The sequence below is a fragment of the Leuciscus leuciscus genome, assembly GCF_965113295.1.
Source record: "Leuciscus leuciscus genome assembly, chromosome: 1".
NCBI lineage: Eukaryota > Metazoa > Chordata > Actinopteri > Cypriniformes > Leuciscidae > Leuciscus > Leuciscus leuciscus.
Window position 1 is genome coordinate 52,654,202 of NC_138725.1, and position 17,673 is coordinate 52,671,874.

At 37.6% G+C, this 17,673-nt stretch overlaps 1 protein-coding gene across 1 annotated transcript; it reads left to right on the forward strand.

Moving 5' to 3' along the window:
- Positions 1-2,416: 2,416 nt before the first annotated feature.
- LOC309479520 (LIM domain-containing protein 2-like) lies at positions 2,417-17,469 on the forward strand. The gene is made up of 4 exons (XM_082143688.1): positions 2,417-2,658; positions 11,556-11,600; positions 11,868-12,004; positions 14,403-17,469. Exons 1-4 carry the CDS (start codon positions 2,656-2,658, stop codon positions 14,560-14,562), a joined length of 345 nt encoding a protein of 114 aa, XP_081999814.1. The 5' UTR covers positions 2,417-2,655; the 3' UTR covers positions 14,563-17,469.
- Positions 17,470-17,673: the final 204 nt, after the last annotated feature.

Genomic DNA, 17,673 nt, shown 5'->3' on the forward strand with positions numbered 1-17,673 from the left:
ACATTTCCCTCCCCCTTTACATCTGTCACAATTTTAATCTAATATTTTACCTTTGTAGTTTAAATAATCCATATCTGGCATATTTCAAGAGGACATCAGCTGATGATTTGAAGTGACGCTTGAATATCCAAAGTAGCCTTCCTTCAATTCATTTGTCCTTTCTAAGGGGGTTGGAGCTGAGACATGAGTGAAGGAAATGAGGATGTACAAATTAGAAATGAGAAGCACCCATTGTTTTTGAGTTCTAGGAAGCATGTGTGAGCTGTCTTATTACAGGAGCAAGGCCTTTAACCCCATGTTAGTGTAGTGGAAGTCCCTTTGCATAAAGGTGCCCTAAAATTTACCATTTGACATACAGCTGTTTGGGTGATTTAGAGGCAAATTAACTTGTTGCTGTAAGTAGTAATTTAAACGTTAACTTGTGCAGAAAATGAGGCCTCTTGTCTCCATTTCAATGTCAATAATCAATACTTTTTTTTACATCACACAGTGATGCTACTGCACACCACAGAACAAAAGCATGCGTGACTTAAGGACATTTTTTACTTTTTCAATTTTTTTCATTTAGCATTTTGCTGTTAATGCCAACTGCATACATGTTTGCACAAGTTTGAATTTGTATTGTAATTCTACTATTTCTCCCCCATATCCTCTTATAAATCTATTTTTACTAAAGTTACTCAGGACTTAAAGGTCAAAAATGTCCTTGTTAAAGCTGAAATTTTTTATCTCAGGTCCATCCAACTATAAAACTGCAGTCTTAACAGGCTTTTATTCTGTTGGGAAGGCTTTAAAATGAACCTTTGTAATTTTTTTTTTTTTTTTTTTTACCAGATAGTGTCATTTTCTCAGGTTTGGCATATAAAGCAAATACTCTTTACTATGGTTTTCTGCTTCTGTAGAAAATAAATTATGCAGCTAAAATTGTGTGGGTGTGTTGGTATGGATGCATGTAATAAAAAAAAAAGCGCGTGTTTCTTGTAATATTTGAGAGAGGAAAAACTGTACTGCAAATCACAAATCCAGTGGAGCTTTGCTGGCATTTAATGGGGAAAATCTGGTACAGTGCCCAAACAAAATATCAATATTTTTTTAGATATCAACCTCAAATTTAGAAGACAACTTATTTTGATGTAAAACTATCAATGTTCATAAATCATTTTCATAAACTTAAACCTATATAACCTTTCTTATGTTTCACTTTTGTAAACTTTTTTTTTTATTTTTACTTTTTTTAAAATGTTTTTACACACAGACATTTTTGTCCTCTATGGACCTATGTGTAGCTTTTTCTAATTGACACACAAGGGTTAAACTACTATTCACAGTTTAACCTGGCTAGATGGAGGCATTCAAACGAAGCATCAATGAGATCCAGTCTCTAACTTTCCTGCTCAGAAAATATCTGATCAACTGAAGGTTAAGCTTGTTGGCACTTGTCTTTCTAAAATCATATTTTAATCATATTGCAACTACATTTCTTATTTGCATACTGAACTGGCCATAATTATGTTTATCAAGCTACAGCTTTACACTGTACAAAATATGCTAGTTTAAGTATGGATTCAATACCCAATGATAATGGCAAACAAATGTGGCTTTGAGGCATATCAACCTAAGCTTTCCTAAAACTTGAATTGCTACTGGTGTATATATATATATATTTGTTTTCATAAAATGCAAATAGTGTTTCTTACATCCCAACTGAAATGCTGGTATATTCCCACAAGGTGGCGGACGCTTATTTCCGAATTAAATTTTTTTTTTTTTAAATGACTTGATAAAATAAATACAATTTTTTTTAACTTTAATTTATTCTTTTTAGTATTATTTTTTTTATAGTTTAGCCACAACAAGACACTCACACTTGAATAGCGACACTTTTGAAGAGCTGCTGCTGTGAACATTAGCCTATAGTAAATAACTTAAATTTGGATCTGTTCTCAATATTATTGTATGACTTCAGAAGACTTGGAACGTTGCATGACCTACATTTGTGAGGCTTTGTTGGTGTCTTCTTGACATATTTAAAGATTGAGAGTCCCTGCCATGAACTGTTACCAACAAAAAAAAGTCATACAGGTTTGGAATGACAAAGCCAAAAGTTTCATTTTTAGCTGAACTAAACCCTTCAACGTTCATTACGTTGTAGAGTAGAGACCGTCAGTCAAAGCTTTACGATGGCTTCAACGAGTTAGCCCTGTTACATTCTTGCTTTCCTCATAGGGAAGGGAGTAAGGGAAATAAACAAATACGAGACATTCGGAATCCAGGTAACGTTAATATGGTTATTTCGTGCAAAATACCGAAATTCTGAGGTTGGAGGAGAGCGCGAGGACGCGGCACGAGCGGCGTCCAATGACGTGCGACATCCTGGTGAATAAAAAAAGGCGTGATGAGGAGGAGAAAAAACGTCCGTTAAAAAGAGCGAGGTGGGGGGAAAGCACGTCAAGCTCTGCTCTCTAGCTAGACGGCTCGGGCGATCAGAGCTTGTGCTGGTACATTTCATTTAGCTCAGCCGGAGAAGAAGAACAACATCATTTTAGACCAGCAGAGTAAAGCGATTGAGATTTCAACCGACTCTTGCACAGTGAGCGGACCAGACAGCAGATCTCTTGTCTCCATTCTCTTTAGCAGGCTGATAAGGAAACACAGATGGTGAGTTTCCCCGCTTTGATTCAGCAACAGCAGCCAGTGAGTGAACCCAGCGACCCCCTCGTCGTCTATTGTGGTGATGCAGTACGCTAGCTAGGGAGCTATCAAGAGCTAACTGTGGGGTACTGGGCTGAAACTTAATGGTGGTGCAGTGATCCATCAAATCAGATGGTTTAACGTTAACTTACTTATTGTAGAGATGCAACGTTATTTATGTGAGCGTTTAGACTGGAAACAGAAGATGAATACTAATCAGACCTGGTTGTGTAGTGGGGGTCTAGGTTTGAGCCTCTGAGGGTCCAAAGCTGTCATGTGTCTTCCTGGAGATGCGTGTATGAATTTAAACCGAAAACGCATAGCAAAGCCATGTTTTGACACCTGGTTTTTGTCGACCCATTTTAGTTCACGGAAAGGTGGACTTGTTCTTCCGTACTGAAGCATTCAAAAACGTACAGGGTTTGTTTGATTTTGTAAACATAAATTCATTGTACTTATCTCAGTGTCATTGTGCATTTGTGCCCTTATGCTTGAATACATACAATTACGTAGCCCAGCCTCTCCTTGTTTAATGCATCCTTTCTCCTGTCTGTCCACATTTATTAATTTGGCAGACACGTTTACACAAAGTGGTTTGCAACGCATTCATGCTTCACATTTTGTCTTGTCTCATTATGTGACATTTGAACGCTGTAAATTGAACCTTGGCATTCAATACCCCGCACGTTGACCATAAACTGTTTGTCTACTTTCATATCCCAACAAGCTTTCTTTTTATTATTGTATCATGGAAAAAAGCAACTAGGAGTAAGCACTTAATGTGGAAATTTATGTAAATGTTTTGACATGCACACCAGTGAATTTCAGCCTAATGTTGTCATGGCAACATTTGTTTAACTAATAAACGAGTGAGATAAAACACAAAATGCTTATTTGTGAGATAAAATGTTGATTATTCAACTTCCATTTAGCAAAACACGGCCCACTTCAATTCTGCATACTCCAAAGTAACAAACAGTGATACAAAGAGTGAAATGCCCCTGTTTTATACTATATCAGTACTGAATCAAATTTGATGGACAGAACTGTTGTATAATGATTTGTTTTTAGCGATTAAACTCAACCAATAAAACTTAAATGTAGGGTTGGGTATCTTGTTTTTTTTATCTTTTTAACGGTACCGGTGCCTAAAAAGTGCCTGAACCGATACTTAAAAAAAAAAGTATCACTGGTTTGAGCGCCTCAAAACGATGGTGAATGACATTAAATAACGGCTTTTTATTGAAAATAAATAAATAATAAATTCTTAAAATGGAATATATTAAAATTGTAGATTAAATATATAAATATAAGTTAGTCTAAATACAAAACACAACAAATGTACACATATTCCCAATAAAACCTAAGCCACCTAACCCAAATACAATAATTTAACACTAAATAACACTACAGTAGGCCTACTAATAACAGCAAGTAGTATTCGGTATGCTACAAACCAGCTTTAAATTTCCGCAACTCTTTTCACATTTTTTGCCTTCTTTGGCCAAATACGACACCTCTCCTAACTTACTGCATGTCCTGCACAAGGTGAGCGTTATTTGAGAACGAATCACCTTAAATGCCGTGACGCAAAACACCTCGTGGAAGAAGAACGTTTACAACTGTGACAATGAGCGCTCATCAGGATCAACTGAAGGCTGGATTTTCAAAAGTAGGCTGTTCACGGCTCTATTCTTCCAGTATACTTGCACAACGTTCTTGAATGAATCCTTTATTAGATGTATGCCGGTCTGTTATTGTATGGACATTTTACACCAAATGACGCGGAACAAAACGAACAGTGATAAGTTTGGTTGCTTTACATGTCAGTCAGTCAGTCCTTGGCTGATATTTTAATACATGTAAGTGAATGTGTTTTGTCATTTAAGAAACCTTTATAATGATAATGATTCATGTTAGTTGATCTATAATGCACAATGGGTGCCATGTCAGTATGCACTGCAGTTCAGAGAATTGTATCTGTCAGATGTAGGCTAGGCCTACAACACGTCAATTCATCCACTTGTGGCTGGTGAAGTGTGAGAAGAACAGTAAATTTTATAGTTACCTACACATTGTGTATCTAAACACGTCATCAATTTATAATTGAAAGGATGGTTATTGCCGCTTCCAGACATCAGTGTGTATTTTACAAACTATAAATGTTGTTTTGCTTGTACTTATGTGTATTTAAATGTCTGAAACCTAAAATAAACCTCATGTGGTTGAAAACACTGAATAGTTGTGATGTAGCCTAATATGACAGCACAAATATTTCAACAGACAGCGAGGCATTTAAGTGGCACCAAAATGAAGCACCGAAATCTGCGTTTTGATTAGGTCCGGTTACATACCGGTAGGTACCGGTTCCATATCGGTCCCCGGTTTCGGTACCCAACCCTACTTAAATGTGTGTATCTTTAGTCTTTTTAAAGCTTCCTTTCCTCTTTTGCACTGTTCTGTGCGGTCATTAGTGATAGTGGCACTTTGTTTTGGTGATTGGGGATCATCTGGCAGTGGATTGTCTGATCAAACATATGTACATTCTCAGTTAAATTGGCTCCACTGGGTATTCAGCAACATAAGGAAAATGGTTTTAGCTAATGATGTGCTTGAGAGATTGCGAATGCTCAAGCAAATGGTACCAATACACACACATGTAACCGCTTTCAGAGTCCAATTTATTCCAGAAGCATGTGTTGCTTTTTAACGATGTCTTCTTTCATTAGAGGTGTCAATCTCTGCTGTGTGCAGAAGTTAAGAGCAGATGGCAGAACCACTCAGGGTTTTCAGATGAAACTAAGCCCCGAAGATTGTGTACACACAGATTATTCATGTGGAGATGAGATGACAGCCTGCGGCATCAACTGTCCAGTTATCAGAAACGAACGTGCTGGAGACATGTCATTCCAGGTGTTTCAACAGAAGTTAAAAGGTTTTTGTGTGAGACGTCCCAAGAAAACATTGATATCTGAATTTCTTTCTAGGAATATCAGATAAAAATGGAATCATTAGCATCTAGGTATGTTTGTTCATTCAAGTCTACTCTCAAATGCAGTGTTTCTCTTGTACAGAAAACACTGTGCATCAGCGATGTACCTGCTTGAGCTGAACGTCTCACACTGAGGTGCTAGTCCATGGACTACTCTTAGTCTCTTGACTATTCTTAGAGCGCGATACTAATGAAATTATGCCAACAAGGACTTTGGGACAGCCTCTGCAGAGTGATAATGGAAACCCTTTTTCTCCTTTGCAAAAAATGTGACCTTATATGGAGAAAGAGAAGAAATTAGGCTTGCTCCATAGGCTTAAATAGAACTTTCCACTGAGTGACTAGCTGTAGCGCCGCAATTGATGCAGTTGTTATCTGTAGTGTCCCAGCGGTATATGTTTTTGACTTTAGCTTTTTTTGTAAGCTCAATATTATGTATTTGTGGTATAATGCACTTTTCATCACATTAATGCAGGGGTTTATGAGAATCAAGTGACACTGTGTGTTTGGTCTGTTGACCCCTTGCATGCAAAGATAATAGGTTTGCCATCTCTACATGTTTGTCAAATTCCATGGAAAGGAGCAATGTCTCTTGGCAATTCTGTCGGTATGTTTTATTACTTCTGAATTGCAAAATGCACTCCCTTTCTTGTGATAAGATCATGGTATGGTAGATGCTGACTGCTGTGTTTTGTGAAGTACCACAAAGTGCCTAGATCAAGTTTCGTGCTCCGTCTGAACATGTTTGAAAAGCTTCAAAAAAGGGATGTGTCTTGGCAGTACTGTTTAAGATCCACTGGTTTTCTTCTCATTTTGATGTATAAACACAAAGCGTTTTGCGACGCGTTGCAAACATACCTGAGCCTACGGAAAATGGCATGGTTCTTCGGAAAACATCATTATTTTTGCAGTTGTGTTCACGGCGCCACTTCGGTTTTAACAGGTGAAATCTTACACCATGCACTTTCTCTTGGTCAAAGGTGTACTCTGGAGTCAAATGAAACCGTAGACTGTTCCTCTTCTACCCTTCCCACATGCATTCTCTTTAAAACGTTCAGTACAGGCATTTTTAGTTTTTTTCTGCCTCAACACATTTAAAGTTTCACATCCGTGTGCAGACTCCAGTCACCGTGTCAGCTTCTTGTCAGTGGCTCAACACATTGGTGAAGACTTTCACATTCTTCTTTAGAAGTGTTTGAGCCAAAGCATTTTCTCATGTACAACTACTTTCACATAATCTCTCCCTCTTCCATTCTGACCCAGAGTTTCTGCTCTCAGTAAGAATTCAGTCAGCTCTGGTTTATAAAAATTAGCACTATAGTGGTTAGAGAAGCAGTTAAAGCAGTTAAGCAGTTAACCAGGAAATAGTTCTAACGATGGTAGAAAACAAAACTTGAGGTAGAAATTTGAATAAGCCAAACTCAAGGCTTAATTTAAAACATAAACCAGTCATGCATCTAGATAGAAGAGTAATTGGTGACCAAAGTATTTATGTCCTTTCTGTTCTGTATCTCATTTGAGTTGTCTCTGTAGGCTGAAAGTTAGCAATGCATTGCAGTGGAGAAATGCACAAAATGACTGAAACTTTCAGAAAATGACTTGCTGATTGGAACCAGTGGAAAAAGACTAACCCTAATGTGTCATTTGGTAAATTAATGTATCTGTTTTGGTGCCCAAAGGCTCATTTTGTTTTTCTAGTTACATGGATATCAAACATAACTTGACTTTTGCAAAAATGGGCCCTCTAGCATCTTTCAGTACTTTGAATCTCATTCATGGAGCCCAGCCAAACTCCCTCAGGGCTGCTGCATGAAACTCATATCTGTGTTGCCAGGAATTTTGACAATAGAGTTTTGTCTTCTAAATCTGACTCATTGCTCTTGTTCTTTAAGAATTATTAGCGTGGCAGAATGTGGCAAATGGGACGTAACATTAGCCAAACCATTCACTCCATGTCTATGTGGCCTTTTCAGGCTCAGATGAGCACAAGTGGTCGCCCAAAACAGATTGCCATTTACACCTCTTATTAACTGTAGTCTAACATGCATGTCACTGCATGTTGATCAGGCATACCAAAGATATTCTGTTGGAATTTGCAGGTGCACTACAAATGTAATGTGTTCTGCATTCCAGGTTGCATCTGAAAGTTTGAATGATCACATGATGCATTAGACACGAGGTGAACAGGGCTTGGCTGATGGTGACCACAGGATGGTTGTTGGCTCCTCAGTCCACTGAACTCCTGCTTATTCCCCTGGCTGTCTGGACCCATGGGGAGCAGCTGATGGGATTTTGTCCAGCTAATGAGATTAAAAGAGTGTCTGCAGTCTAGTACCAGAGAGGAAGAGTAATGGAGAGTGAATGTTGAGAGTACACAGTGTGTGGCTGTGGGAGAGAGTAAAATACTGACCTTTGGCAATGGCAGGGCATCACAAATCATATTGATGTGTCAGTGTCTGAGGGGGAGCAATGGATTCAAATATGTACACACACTGCCCTGGGTCATAGTATGGCCTGCAGCCCATCTTGTTGGCTGGCTGTAGTTTTAAATTTGGTTTGGTATTTAGCTTGTTCTGTCTTGTGCACAGCACGCTCTCTGCCCCACTTTGTTTTGCTCAGAACATTAAGATCTGAAACTAACAAGGGTTTTCTGTCATTGTCTCTGATCAGAAAAGTTTTGCTGTCATCCTTCAGAATTTATTAATTAATTAAACTATGTTGGCCGTTTTAATTGCCAATTATCTTTAATATTAAACAATTAAAAGTGACATTTAAAATTATTTGTTTATTTTTAAATGTTGTAATGGTCAAATATCTTTAATATATATAAATTATATTTATACTTTATATATATATATAGTCTACTTTTTGACATGTAACTTTTCTTTGAAAATTAGAACCTTATCATTTTCACTTTCGTCTGTGGTAAAACCACTAATGCACTTTACTATGCACTACTCTTATTTTAGATGCGGTTTTAAAATTAGTGGAGGGCTTGAAAACGTTTTTTAGAGTCTGAGCAGGGCCTGAAATGTGACCTTGTTAGATTTCACACTATAATCATCCCATACCTGATTGCATTTCTTTTCTTGTAAGTGACATTTACGCACAAGGTAGTGTTTTTGAAACAAGGCTGAACTTTTTTTTCCTTTTTGTGTCATTGTGAAACCCAGAGGAGCTGGTAATGTGAACTGTAGTGATCTTCAGGGTCTAAGATCATACAGCACTAAGGCTAGACTTGGTGTGCAGGTCAGCTGATGGCTGATTTTTGAGGGTCTCTAAGGAGGGTGGATTGGACCACATTATCGTAAAGTGCTTCTGAGCAGAGCACAGCACAGGAAGAAGATGTGTTATCACTCCTTCCTGCCACAGTGCAGACGGTTGGGCAGCAGTGCTGTCTGCGTGTACGTGTGTGTGTGTGTGTGTGGTGAGAAAGCGTGTTTTCTCCATCCTATGTACAAATAAGGCAAAAAGGGACAGATGGCTCCGGCTGAGATAGTGCCCTGCTCCACTGGTTTGTGTGCAAGTATTAACACACTCACACATCTCTAATCCTGTTTTTTGCCACCATTTAAACTGTGACTGATCGAAGCATCTTTGTTTTGGGTTCAATAGTTTGTGGCATTTAGTTTTGCATTTCTGCTAACCAGCAGAGAGAAAAGCCCTAAAACTTTTTTAGGTTCCCTTGTGTACTTGTGTAGTTTCCTTCACACACTCACTGCTACTGCTCTATTTATTATCCATCTGGACTTCTTTTAAATGTAAATGATGTTTTTTACATTTGTGTGCATTTAGCATGAATATTTAAATAACTGTGGCAATGGCTCTGAAACAAACATGTTACACAAACACTCTGAAACAGGAAGTGGGTTGAGGGATGTCTTGCGCTTAGGGTGTGTTGTGACTTTTCAGATAAAGTGTAATCATGTTGGCTTCTCGTTTTACATTTGCAGATACATAGTAATTGTTATTTCTTCATTGACCAGGGGATGACCACATTATACAGAGTACACAATACACTTTACAAGTCAGTGCTGGGGTACATTGCACTTTCTTTTGCGACACATGCTTTGAAAGGTCTCAACACAAATGCAGATCCCAATATTACAGTTTCAAAGTTGAAAAATAATTGTATGATTTTTTTTTTTTCATTGTATTATTCTTTTTTCGTGTGTGTGAAATATTTTAAGGAAATAACTTTTTACATTAAAAAAATTAAAAGAAATAAGTAAAAAAATGTACATCCTAAAAATGCTATCTCTCATAAAACATTTGGCCTATGCACTTCTTTTGGCAGCTTAATGGGAGTAATATATTGACAAACTTCACCTATTCGATTATATATTGATTAATTTGGATGTATATCAGGTACAGTATGACAAAGTTTGTTAAAGGGGAAAAAAACGATTGCTTTAAACCTATACAGGGAGTCAGTTGGTACTACATTACTACTATAGTCAATAGAATAGAATATAACTTTATAATTCACTGAATGGCTTTTCAGAAGTAAATGTATATATTACGTGACGTTGTTTTCTGGGGTGGGACAAAATCGGTCTTATTTTTAAAGTAAAAGCTGGCATGGTCATTTTTAGCTTGTCACATCCAGTTGTTTTAGCTGTTCAAAAACACCTTTATTGTGCTCGATTGCACACTTGTATTTGAATCACAAACGCACTGGTTTTAGCCCAAAATAGTTTTACCATTTACTGCACTTTGTAATTCTTCTAGTTATTTACCTATAGTGGTTAGTGTACCAGAAGTCTCACACATTCACAGGAAATGCCTTACTTCTGCATTGAAATTGATGTGGATAATGATTTGGAAATGAGGAAATGATTAATGAAAAGATCAAATGATTGAAGCGCATTTGTTGGCGTATGATACTGTTGACTTTCTTGTCTGATTCTGTTTTTAATGAAATATTATCATGTCGAGGAGTGGTTGTAATCTCATTTCAGGGCTTTTGTGTGTGAGCGAAATGCCTCTCGATTATGGCTATAATTTGTGAAAAGTGGTGTTATTGAATGTCTGATGTGATATAATGGTCATCACTGATACTTGCACTGCTTTTCTGAGCTGAGCAAATGAACTCTCTGTGAGCTATACCAGCAGATCTGTGTGCGACTCAAGCTCTAGGTTTATTCGAAAGAGACAAGTATAGATGCCGTAGTGGAGGTGGAGAACTGTTCTTGGCTTTCTGACAGACCTGAGCTGTTACATAAAAACCTGTCAGTTCAGCATTTTATCAAGCAGAAGATTCTTAGAACGCATTGGTTTAAGTTTTTACAGACTCTCTGTTGGTGTTTTGTTACCGCTTCAATGTCGTGCGAAGCCTGACCCTATCATTAGCATTTTTTTTCCTGAAATCTATCATAAACGCTTGGTTCTTAAATTCCCGTTCTCCTGTGTGCATGATTTGGTGGCCTGTACAGATTGGCAGCTGTTTTGATCTTAAGCGCTACAGAATATGTGGTGCAGAGTTGACCGTGGGACATGGGCTTGTGTTATGTAATGTCATATTATAGCTTTAGACTGGCTAAAACTGAAAGCATGTGTGTGTGTGCACAGGGTCTTTATTTCACGGGGCGAATGAGTTAGAAACGCTCACCAGGCTTAGTCTTCGTTGATCCCTCTTCGTGCATATTTGTGTGTGTGTGAGTACACCAACAAAAGGTTCTTGTAAAAGCATGCGACCAGATGGAGGGATATAAGAGGGACTGGACATTTTTGGAGTTACGTCAGGTTAGAAGGACAGTAGTGATGGTGGATGGATGATCTGTGGTACTATTCACACTGCAATAGTCTTGCCATGGGTAACCTGTCTTAGGAACACACGCTTATTTTTCTTTCTTTTTTTCTTTTTTTCCAGGACAACAGGAACACGTCTGATGACAAGCCCGTTCAGCGTTCTAAGGTACAACACTTTGTTCACATCCTTGTCTGTTCTCCATCTGTTCTAGACTTTATATTGTACAGTGAATAACTCACTCACTCACTCACTCACTCACTCACTCACTCACTCACTCACTCACTCACTCACTCACTCACTCACTCACTCACTCATATATCTCTATTCTGAAGTCATGTGATGAAATTTTGATCTGTTCCTTGCTAATTCATTGAGTGAACTATTGTTTTTAAATGACTGAAAACAAATGGCAGTGCCTTTGTTTCCTACTAGTCTTTCAGTTTCAAGACCCAGAAGGAGACCTGTGCATCATGTGAGAAGACAGTGTATCCGATGGAGAGATTGGTGGCCAACAACCTCATCTTCCACGCCACGTGCTTCTGCTGCAAGCACTGCAACACCAAACTCAGGTTAGACACTTCCTCACCAGCACAGACTAAGAAAAACAGCAAACAGGAGCAGTTCAACATGTGTTGTAAAGTAAACTGAAAGAAGTGTTCGCTCTTGTGCTCACCAAGGCTGCATTTATTTAATACAAAATGAAGTGATACAGTATTTTTGTGAATTATTATTATTATTATTATTAGGGCTGTCCCCGACTATGGATTTTCATAGTCGAATCAGAATCGTCATGTCTTGCCTATAGTCCACAAATGGCGCTTTTCCACTACACAGTACCAGCTCGCCTCGGCTCGCCTCGACTCGACTCGCCTCGGCTCGGCTCGCTTTTCGCTCCGTTTTCCATTGCAGATAGTACCTCCACAATAGTACCTGGTCGTCATAGCGACGCCGCAGGAAACTGCCGTGACTTAATCTTTTACGCGAGACACACCCGCTACCCACACACACAGGACAATGGAGGAAATCGAGTGTATGCTGTTTTTGGCTGTTTTTGTTTTTGTTTTTGCTGTTTTTTATTCAGGATACTCCGTCTGGCGCGTGCAATGATGACGCAGTTAATAGTGACGATTCTCTCTGACCAATCAGCAGTCTGCTGTGTTTTCACGTCACATTTTAGTATCGCCTCAGCTCGCTTAGAACCTCGCCGGAGGTGGTACGAAAAAAAGTACCTGGAAGCAGGTACAGGTACAACTTTTACACAGTGGAAAACCAAACAGAGCCGAGCCGAGTCGAGTCGAGGCGAGCCGAGGCGAGCTGGTACTGTGTAGTGGAAAAGCGCCATAATAGTCGAATCATGTGTATGTGTATGGGAGTGGGGCTGGGGGCGGGGCTTTAACGTTTCAAAGCCGCGATGTACAGAAAATCACACAAAGATATAGAAGAAAATGTATAAAAACATTTTTGATCAATAAAACTAAGAAATAACATAAATAACTCCAGAAAGGCCACACTGCAGATTTGCATTTCACATGCAAATCAAATTAAATCGGCTAAATTACCTGTGCGAGCAGGCCATCCTACAGCACAACATCGATGCACCGAAAAAATAAACAATTAATTTACTAAATTAAATTAGAACAGAATATACCTTTCAAATAAATAAAATACAAAATGAAATAAATCAGAATCAAGTCACAAGATGAGGAGCAAATGTGTGCAAAATGCCTAAAGTGCAGGGGAACATATATTCAAAACACAAGCCGCAAATAGTTAGATTAGATAACCCTGACAGATTAATAAATAAAATTAAAATAAAGAAATTATTAAAATAACGATAGTAGCCAGAATTTTCAACTTTGTCTTTTTAACTGCAGAAACAACAATAAATGCTAAACTGGAGAGGCAGTCTTTTTAGCTAAAAATGTTCACAGCATCTAAAAATAAAATTAGAACCGGCTGAAAAGTTTTGAAATCACTTGTGCCTGATCGAGAGAACAAATCCTGAAAGTCTTTCACTCTGTGTCTGTGTCCGTAGGAGTCTTTTCAAATTGTGCGCGCGGATAAAATACATTCTAACGTGAAACCCAGTCTATGCGTGAAACATGTTAACGTTGGCCGGCAGAAGTGCGATCATGGTTTTCCTGATGCTAAATCCAGCCTTGGAGAATATCTTTTCTAATCGTGTACATCCACACTTTAGATTTTCTTATCCCAGACATTGTTAAAGATTTAAATCCTTGCCGCGAAGACGCTCCTCTGTCGGTCACGGATTGAAAGTGAAACTTAAATCTGTCACGGGGTGTTTGGATTTATTCACGCACGTTAAAAAATATTTATTAAAAGCTTCTTTCTTTGCACATTTTTATATAGGCCTACAGCATTATCATAATAGGCTGAATATTAACGTATTTACATAAAAGCTAGTTCTATGTGAAATCAGACATTGAGCGCCCTCATATAGCCAAAGTGGCATGATCCTCGTTTCATAACACCTCTGCGGAGATTCGACCGTGAGATCGGTAGTCGAATCAGGCTCCTCATATCGAAGCATCGAATCTTCGACTATTCGGGGTCACCCCTAATTATTATTATTATTATTATTATTGCAATTGATTAATAATGGCTGTTTTCTATTTGAATATATTTTAACCATATATCATATGTCACATGATCCTTCAAAAATCATTCTAATATGAAGATTTGCTGCTTAAGAAACATTTCTTTATTACAATTATTTTGAAAGACGTTTTTGCTGCTTAATATTTTTGTGGAAACTGATACATTTTTAGGATTCTTTGATGAATAGAAACTTCAAAAGAACAGCATTTATTTGAAATGGCCATCTTTTGTAATAATGCTAACATCCTTGCTAAATAAGTGTTAATTTCTTAAATTTTTACCGACCCCATTTTTGTATGTATGCTTGCATGTATATGCATGTAATCTCTTGGTTTCTCTGCCCTGTAGTCTGGGAACCTATGCAGCACTGGAGGGGGAGTTTTACTGCAAGCCACACTTCCAGCAGCTCTTCAAGAGTAAAGGGAACTACGACGAGGGCTTCGGACGCAAGCAGCATAAGGAGCTCTGGGCCTCCAAGGATGCAGAGAGCATCACCAAGTCGGCATAATCCTCAGTGATTTCCAAAACTCACCTCTCCTTCCACTGGCCAATGATGATGACCCTTTATTTACTCTGCCCACATCTTTGACACACAATAAATACACACATGCATACACACTTAGACACTCTTGAGCCAGGCTCTTCATGACTTACCCCCTCGTTCAATTTTAATTTAGTTTTAATTTTAATTTAGCTTTAGCAAATGTCATTTTGTGCCCATTTCTTTTTGTGTAGTGTTGTGGAGTTAAGTTAGTTAGTTGATTTGTGACCAAAATGTTTGTATCCCTATAGGTGGGATGAATCACTTGTTAGCATCATTACAATCCTGTGTGGCAGTACGCGTATTGTTGGTTTTCTGTAGTAAGAATTGTTTCAAGATGGTTTCGATTATACACTCAGGTAATGATTCTGGGGTGTTGCATCAAAATTATTCAGCAATCTTTTATGTTCATAGTCGACTTAAGTGCTTTTATTTTATTTTATGATTGATATTTGTCCCTCTAGTTACAGCAATCTGTACTGTTTTCAGACTATATGGCCTAACAATGTTCCTTACAATGGGAAAACTGTCTTGTTTTTGTTTTTTTTTGCTTTGTTGGCACAGTATATTTTGTGTGAATCTACAGGGTACACTGTACTGTAAAGAACTCACTTGAGTTTACATCCCCCTCATTCCTTTTCTTTTTCCTACCTTTTCTAAATGTTTCCTTCTTTTGACATTAAGAATTAGTAGTACTTTACAGATCCTGTAAGACGGGCCTCTGCGAACTCATCAAATAATATCATTATTTTTATTCTTAAGCATGGATATCCTTATCAAATGTAATTATAAACATTATAAAAATATTTGAGATTATATTCCCTTTGCTTAAGATTGACCATTTTCAGTTAATTTTATAAATTGAGATCTAGACTCTGCACAGTCTTATGTCGCCTCTCTTGTTTGGCGGCCTCTAGTGTTTTGGATGCTTTTCCTTAAATGTTAGTTGTTCTTTTAGAAACTCAATGCTGTCTAGTGGTATCTATACTCATCATATCAACCATAGATAAGCCGCTTATATCATATTTTAGTGTTTTTCTGCAGACTGCACATTTTTAATAAACTTTTTTTTTTTTTTTTTTTGCTCAGTGATTTCTTGCAGAGGCATTTGTACATAAGTACCACTAAGCAGAGTGAATGTACTGTGATGCACTGTACTGTACTTATGCCTTGCTGCATGGGACCAAGCTTGTATGACAAATTAAGATATTCACAGGGAACTAGGTCTCAGAGGAAATGACATTTATGATGCTTCGCACCATTGCCTTTCCCCCCTTCCACCACTTCCTGTCATCACATAGTTGTAAACTTTTTCCTGTAGGCTTCTCTGTGACATGGTTTGGTGGGACTTTGAGTACACGTGTAAACGTGTGGCTCCTAAGTATTGCTCAGGAATATAGATGGGTCACAATGATCCAACAGCGTCACCCCTTGTTAAAAGCTGTTGTTCTATTAAACGCTGTTCACTAAATAAATCATTTTTACACTCAAAAATTGTTACACAGTTGGGGTTTGAGCAGGAATGGGAGTGATATACATCTAAATGAAGACTTCCATCCCAGGTTTTATATGCACATGTCATCGTGAAACTGCAAGTTTGCGTCTTGTGTATTGTCACTGTGGCCATAAGCTGTGACCTCTCCTGTGGTTCATGTATTTGTGTACAAATATCATTGATGCCATCATGTAGTTTATTTTAATGAACGAAATGCCTCTGTGTTTTAATACTTTTGCTTTTTGGTTTTATAGTGTAACAAACAGTAAAGCTATTCGGATGTCTGTATATGTCAAATGCCAAAAGGAAGTGCTCTAGATAGATTTGCCCTTAGTTTTAGGCCATGATAGTGGCTTGTTGTGTTTGCAAGTGTCTTGTCTGCCTTCCAGTGCAATGGCCTTTTGTCTGTACGTTTGACATGCTCCGTTTAGACTTGCTAAGCCATTGAAAATCATCCAAACAACTTGAATGCCACAAAAGTCCCTGTGTATTTATATATTTTAAGGTTACTGTGAAATCGAAATGCATTGCGAGGTTTAGAGGAATTATTGAAAGCTCTGGGCATGAACGGAAATAATATTTTAATATTAAGCCTTATCATTTCAGTTTGTTTCAAATCCTTCATATTAAGAACACATTTTCTTTTCAGCTTCCTTTTTGACTTTATTTCCCCAAAATCTTCAGCTTTTTAAAAATGTCATAATCAACTTTCTTAATCTTAACAAAATGTTACACACCAAATGTAAATGATTTGGACTTCTTTACTGTCATTTTCTTTTCTGTCCAAATGTGATTTTATTTTTGGAACAAACTTCCACAGGCACAAGTCACTGTGTTTACCACAATTGTTAGTTATGATTGCACACAGTGCGCCATGGTACAAATGACACAATATCCTTCAAACACTCACTGTCTTTTATAAACTACAGAACAAACAGGAAAAGGTACACTCTTATTTGTTTTGTTTTTCTGATGGATTTGTAGTTATTGAAATGTGTGAGTGTGTCTTTGTAAGTGTATTGATAGTTAAGGTTGCAGAAGATTATTTTTTAAATGCATGCATTGAGTGAGAGGAGATAAATGTACGCAAAGTGTATTACTCTATATCTAAAACTTGATCAGTGGAACAAGGTGGCCTTAAAGCAGAAGGAGGTCTTGGCTCTTTACTGGTTTCTTTTGTCCCCATCAGGTTTATTTTCATCTTGGTACTTTTATCAGCCCTGCAGTTCAACTGCTACAACAATTTTTAATAAAATGTGAATCTTCTTTCTTTCATTTCCCACAGACTTGTCTTGTCCTTTTCTCCTCCTTTTTATTTCTCATTTTTGTACACGCTTTTGTACACACAAATAAATAAAAGATATGCTGGTGTTGATCAACCCTTAGTTTGGATGTTTTATTATAGTAAAGCTCACATTAAAGTGCGTGACCTGAGTCTCATTTTTATTTATAAAAGAATGAAAAAAATGTCTAAGCATCTTTATAAATAAAAGCATGATTGTGTTTAATACTTTTAAAACGATATATTAAAAAGTTAGTTTTTATATAAATATAAACAACTTTTTAAATATAAAGACAGTAAA

What these genes read in the sequence shown, in the direction of transcription:
- LOC309479520 (XM_082143688.1), top strand. An exon ending in AGCCCGTTCAGCGTTCTAAG is followed by an intron (nt 11,601 to 11,867) that starts GTACAACACTTT and finishes GTTTCCTACTAG; the next exon opens with TCTTTCAGTTTCAAGACCCA. An exon ending in CACTGCAACACCAAACTCAG is followed by an intron (nt 12,005 to 14,402) that starts GTTAGACACTTC and finishes TCTGCCCTGTAG; the next exon opens with TCTGGGAACCTATGCAGCAC.